The sequence below is a fragment of the Egretta garzetta genome, unplaced genomic scaffold, assembly GCF_000687185.1.
Source record: "Egretta garzetta isolate BGI_Z169 unplaced genomic scaffold, ASM68718v1 scaffold187, whole genome shotgun sequence".
Classification (NCBI taxonomy): Eukaryota; Metazoa; Chordata; class Aves; order Pelecaniformes; family Ardeidae; genus Egretta; species Egretta garzetta.
In genome coordinates, this window is record NW_009260342.1 from 1,201,544 (window position 1) to 1,207,840 (window position 6,297).

The 6,297-nt window shown below is 59.0% G+C and overlaps 1 protein-coding gene across 1 annotated transcript in view; it reads left to right on the forward strand.

Annotated features, from left to right (window-relative positions):
- The first annotated feature begins 2,407 nt into the window (after nt 1–2,407).
- The window catches only part of BRINP2 (BMP/retinoic acid inducible neural specific 2), a 6,104-nt gene continuing 2,214 nt past the window's right edge, over nt 2,408–6,297 (forward strand). The window contains exons 1-6 of the mRNA XM_009642690.2: nt 2,408–2,495; nt 2,837–3,068; nt 4,862–5,052; nt 5,212–5,402; nt 5,789–5,908; nt 6,260–6,295. Of these exons, the coding sequence (XP_009640985.1) occupies nt 2,408–2,495; nt 2,837–3,068; nt 4,862–5,052; nt 5,212–5,402; nt 5,789–5,908; nt 6,260–6,295 (858 nt within the window). The remainder of the gene's footprint in view (nt 2,496–2,836; nt 3,069–4,861; nt 5,053–5,211; nt 5,403–5,788; nt 5,909–6,259; nt 6,296–6,297) is intronic.

The following is a 6,297-nucleotide window of genomic DNA, read 5'->3' on the forward strand; positions in this document are numbered from 1 at the left end:
CCTGATGCCGTGCTTCAAGTTCCTGTTGGCAAGGATGCTCGTGTGCGTCAGCGCCCATCCCCAGGCAAGAGCCCGGCTCAGAGGCGCCAGCACTCATGGTGTAAATAAGAGGCAGGTGTAAATAAGGGCTCATTTAGCAAGGCTGGAAAGTTGGCTGCTCTAAGGCACTCTGCACACCAGGAGGGGACTTTTGCTGGATTTGCACCAGTAAAGCACTGGAAATACCCAATTCTGACTATTTTTGCTGCTCTGCAGTAAACCAGGAGATGGCCACAGGGAAACATCCCATGCTCAGGCTTGAATCTCAGGACAACCTCCCCAGGGAAGGCAGCAGAGCAGGCTGAAGTGGTTTCTAGCTGATCTGAGGACTGCAGCCCAAGGGAAGAGGTGGCCCAAGGCGGCCCCATTCCTAGTCTCTGTCCCCATGATGATTGCCCAGAAGAGGTTTGCTGCTTTGAGCTGTGGTGCTGGGAGGGGAAGGTGGGAGAAGACATTTGCAGGGGAAGAGCAGCACAGGGAGCCCCTCTCGGGGATGGCACATGGGGGTGACCCCCATGGTGGTGGTGGCGGCAAAGGACGGGTCAGTGCTGGAGGGAATCTGTTAGCACCCAGGATGGTGTGCTGGAAGAGACAGTGTTCTGCCTGGTCCTCTCCCAAAAATCCTCCCTGTGCTTTCAAATCAAATGAAGGATGCTTCCAGGTCTTCCTGATTTGCACCAAGAAAGCCTTGGGGAGGGCGGCAGGGTGACCGGTGCGAGACCGTCCATATCAGTCCATGGTGGTGTGAAGTAGTGTTGCAACAGGCAGGCTACGCAGCACGCCGGCTATTTAAGCAAGGTGTTTTGCTGGCACAGCCATATTTAATGCTACAAGCAGTGTGTTTCCATGAGCAGGGTTTAGAAAGATGCTGTTCAAGGAATGCTTTCACCTCGGCTTCTCAGCTGAGAGCTGGAGTGCTGCTTTCCTCCCTGCTGTGTGGGAGAGGGACCAAGTCACGGAGGGCTTAGCCCACAGTCAGCATCTGAACCATCCGTAGGGTTTGCTGCCAGGCCCTGGCTCCCACCGTGCCCTCCTGGGCATGGCAGCTTGTCACAGCTCCCCAGGTCACCCCACAGAGCGCAGCAGCAGGACCCACAGCTGCAGGGCAGCCGGTGGCAGGGAGGGTTTAATCCCGAGCCTCACATGCTCCTTCAGTCCATGGGCCACCTCAATTTTAATTGCATCTATGGATATTCCTGGGGAAGAGAGCAAGGCGCTTTTCTGCTTCGGGCAGCCTCAGCATCCTGGCTGCCTGCTTCCCCCTGCCCAGCTTTGGTTGCAGGCAGGGAAGATTTCAGAGCAGCTGAAGTGCCTCAGCTGCTCAGCCATCACCCACACGTGGCAGTGCACGAGCATGTCCGTGAGCAGCCACGTTTCGGGGAGGGACACCCCCTCCAACCCTCGAGGTGTGGAGTGAGGATGAGTTGCTGGTCCCAAAAACTCCTGCCCACCCTGATGTGGCAGCCCGTTCATTCGGGCCAGGATTTGGCCATGTCATGGCCATGGGAGACTCCACATGCCAGGAGCAGGAGGCAACGACCAGGGCATTATGCAGGCTGCCTGCAAGGCTAGGAGAAACCAGGGTGACATGTGTCAAAACAGTGCGGGGGGGGGGAAATAGAAAAAACCCTGCCTGCTGCTCCTGCCTGCCCCGCTGCCCTGGCACCCCCAATCTGGTGATGTGAAAATCTCAGCTTTTATTTAAAATTAACAGGGCCCTGGCCTCGAGGGCTGAGCGAGAAGCTGAGAAAGCGTAATCAAAGCACACCCTTAAGGGTTTAAAAATAGAAAAGAGGGAGAAAAAAAAAAAATCTGAAAAATAATAATACGTGTTAAAGTGCGATGATTCATCCAGCAAAGCCCCGACTGGGAAAGCGCGGGGCTGGTGTGTTCTCGGCAGGGGCAAGCATTTGGGTGCCGGGCCCCTGCCGGCCACCTGCCTGGAATAAAAATCACTCCCCTGGGAGCACTGCGGTGATGGGGGCCCTATTTTTAGGCAAACAGCTCTTGCTGCTTGGCAGGACACTTCACCCCATCTCCCAGCTGCACTTGCAAATTCAGGCTCTGGCTCTGGGGCCGCTGCACCCAGCAAAGCTCCCGCAGACAGTGCCACCCTGAACTGAGACCAGCAAGATCTTGTCTTGAGAGAAATGCTAATTGCATGCAAAACACCAGCGTGATCAGCCCAGCCAGCCTTGGGGTGGACATCAACCCACCCACCCATCCATTCATTCATCCATCACCTCAGCCACCGGCAGGATGCAAAGGAAGGTCTAACATCAACCACATACGGCTCAGCCCATACCTAGAGAAGCTCATTTTTTCCGGTTCTCAATGTTTCTTATTTTTTTAGCCCCCATAAACCAAGATGCACATGCTCGCGAGAGGCATCCCCGAAGTGCAGGGCGCAGAGGCAGCCCACCATCCCCACTGCGTGGGCACCCCACAGCAGCAAGGTTGGGTTGTTGGCCTGATGCATGGCAGAGAAAAACATGGAGAAAAAGCCAGAAATTCCTCACTAAACAAATTTTCATTTAGCTTCAGCAGCAGCCAGCACCCCCACCCCATGAACTCTTACCTCCTGCGGCACAACTGGTCCATGCCTGACACATGGCTTTCCCCAGAGCAAGGCTTTCCCTTCATCCACATCCCAGCAGCCTCTCCAAAGCAAAACCCCAATTTCCCTTGCCTTGTGGATGCACCCGGTTTATATATTATATTTGAAATTCATCCCCCTGGCACCTCGCCCCGTGCCACCGGCCTCACAGGCTCCCCGCTTTGTGCGGTGCTGTTGCAGGGCAGGGCTGTCCCAGAGGATCGCCGCGGGGTGACGAGGGGGGGGGCAGGGTGCCCCAGCACCATCCCGCCGCTGCGACCCCTTCCTCCTCCTCCTCATCCTCCTCGTCCTCTGGCCGGGCACCCCTTGACTGGCTCCTCACCGACCGGGGACCCTTCTACCGAGCCCAGGATTATGTGGACTTCATGGAGCGCTACCGGCAGGGTTTCACCACCAGGTACAGGATCTACAGGTGAGAGGCAGCGCCAGGGGCCAGCCCTTCGGCGGGCACCCTGGGAGGGGGCTGCAGTGTGGGGGGCTGCAGAGGGCACAGCAGAGCAGACCCCTATGTGCGGGAGGAGGCTGCTCCCTGGGAGAGGCCGCGGGTGGGTGTATGTGAGATGCTGCTTTCCCAGGGAGTATAACAGCAGCCCCCCAGGATGCTAGTGGCATGGCTGGGATGGGCTCCGGGCTGGGTTTGCCCCAAGCTGGGAGTGTTTTGGTGTGCAGGCTGAGATGGGATCAGCCCTTATGGTGAGAGGCACAGAGGGATGCTCCCTTGTCCTTTTGCCATGCACAAAGATATCTCTGTGCTGGATTACGGAGCCTGCTTGGACTGCCAGCCATCTGGGGCTGGGATGCTGCTGGGGCTTGTGAAAAGCACCCTGACTGACCCCCTGGCATGTCCCCGGTGCCATCGCCCCATAGACTACGGCAATGGGATGCTACATGCGGGGGGCCAGTGCTGGAGGGGTTTCTTGCCAGGAGAGAATGAGGTTCAGAAGCGGTGGGGCCCACTGACCCCAGCAAAGGGCCACCCCATGACAGCGTGGGAAACATACTCCACTGCCTCCCGGTGCTAATTGGGGCTGTCGCCTCCTGCTAACGAGCCTTTCCCTTCCTCTCTTTGCTGATGCCAAGCCCCGGGGGTTTCCAGCAGCTGAGCAAAGCCTGGCCGCTGCCTCCCGGGGAGCTGACGTGGGTGCCGGGATGGCAGCCTTGTTATGCAGCCAGGCACCCCTAGAGATCTCCTCTCCCCCCTCGCTCCTTTCCTATGCACTGACACTGCCATGCCCAGGGACCCGCATCCTCTGGGGATGCTGCCGGTGACGGTAGTGGGACAGGAAGGAGCAGCCGGAGGGACAGCAGCTGGCTCGTGCCCAGGGAGTGTGCGTGCATGGGGAGAGGAGCATCCCCCCCAGCCTCACCCCCAGCTCTGCTCCTGGCCCCAACACGCCACTCTCTGGGCCCAAAAATCATGGTGGGAGGCAAACCAGCACCCGCCAAGCCCCTCAGCTGTTTTGCATCCATCCACCCCTCCCTCCTCCTCCTCTCCGTCCTTTCCCAACCAGTCCTAATTAAACTGTCTGAAAGCTGCTGCCTGGTTTTAATTAGAACAAAATCCTGAAGATTAGGCTGAAAATGGCTGCTGGTTCTTTAGGGGGCCATTGCTAGTTTGAGGCTGGTCACCCCCCCCCGCCCAGGGCCAGGCTACCCCAAGGGCCTGGGGATGTGAAGGGGAGGCGCATTCACAGCCTCCAGAGCTAGAAAGGGACCCACCACCAACCTCACCACATTCCAACACCTCCTGCTTCCTACAAAATGCTGCCAATACCTAAAACCATGAAAGCCCCAGGTGTCAGTTTTTCACTGGGATCCATAGGGATGGGGATGGATGAGGCCCATCCAGCCCAGCGGGCTGGAAAAGGCTGTGGCCCTGCCCTGGGCTGTGATTAATGCCTGCCGGAGGTGCCTGATTAATCAATGTCAAGCATCTCCGCTGCTTGTAGCTTGTTATCGCCATCGATGGCTTAGGGAGGGACGAAGGTTTCCTTCTGGCTGGGTCTGTGGCTGGCAAGAGCACGCAGCGGGTCCTTCACCTCCGCAGGGATGGGGAGGTGGGGATGGTCCCAGCAGGAGTCCTTCCACCTACTGATCCCCTGTCCCATGGGGGACACTGGGGACAGCAAAGGGGACGGTGAGCACAGGGGGTGACCAGACGGGCTTTGTACCCTCTCCCCACCCACCACTGCTCTCCTCCTGCAGAGAGTTTGCTCGCTGGAAGGTGAATAATTTGGCCTTGGAGAGGAAAGACTTCTTCAGCCTGCCACTTTCCCTGGCCCCCGAATTCATCCGCAACATCCGTCTGCTGGGGCGGCGGCCCAGCCCCCAGCAGATCACTGACAGTCTCATCAAAAAGTATGGGACCCACTTCTTGCTCGCCGCCACACTGGGAGGTGAGTGCTGGGGGGTGCTTGCTCCCCGCTTGCTTCCCTCAAAGAAGGCAGCGGGCAAAGGAGGGAAGGTGGGGAAATAAGCACTGCCAGAGAAATGCGGCCAAGGAGGGGGATGGGGGGAGCCCAGCAGCCCCCCAAAAGTGTTGCGTGTCCCCCCAGGAGAGGAATCCCTGACCATTTTTGTGGACAAGCGCAAGCTGAGCCGGAGGGCAGAGCCCGCTGGGGGGGCCGGGAACAGTTCGGGGGTCTCGCTGGAGACCCTGCACCAGCTGGCAGCCTCCTACTTCATCGACCGGGAGAGCACGCTGCGCAGGCTCCACCACATCCAGATCGCCACGGCCGCCATCAAGGTAGGTGAGGGTGCGAGGGAGAGGGCAGCGCAGGCAGGCAGCGGCCCCGGCCTTGCCAGCGGCCCCCCAAAGCTGGCCGAGCCCTTCAAGCAGCATCACACCCTGGGGAGGGGAGACAGAGAGCAGGCAAAGTTAGCACATCCGCGTTATTTATGGGAAATTGGGCACGCTAATGAAGGCACATTTTTCAGCGGGCTGCAGGCAGGGCTGCCGCCTGTCAACACGCCAATTAGCAGGCAATTAGTTCTCCTCTCCAAGCATCGGCTTGCTACGGGGAGTGGGGCACCGCAAGCCTGGCTAGGGGTTATTTGCAGCACTTTCGGTGGGGTGGCACATGCCCTGGGTCCCCTCCTGTGTCCCTGACCGCCTGTGGGTCCCCCCTTTAGGTGACCGAAACACGGACAGGGCCACTTGGCTGCAGCAACTACGACAACCTGGACTCGGTGAGCTCCGTCCTGGTGCAGAGCCCCGAGAACAAAGTGCAGCTCCAGGGGATGGCCAGGCTGGTGGGGACGTGGTGACGGACGAGCGCCACTGTGGGATGCTCGTGGGCACGCAGGGGGCCACAGGGGAGGATGCTGGCTTGAGATGCTGCTTTTAATTTAAGGGCTGGGGCGGAGGGGGGATGAAAATAATCAAAGCTGGGCAGGATGAGGTTGTTGCTTGTCTGCCAAGAGGAGCCGAGATCGATGCAGAGCCCAGACAAGTGGCTCCACAGCAAATTGATATGAAAATCACACGAGGGTGGGAGCCCAGGGAGGGAGAAGGCTCATTCCCTCCTCGCCCCCGTGATGTTTTCGAGGGGCCTCGCGCGTGCCCTGATGCTCTTGGGGCTGCTCCCGCTCGCAGGGCTGCAGGGGGTGCTCCCCTCCTACCTGCGGGAGCGGTTCGTGGC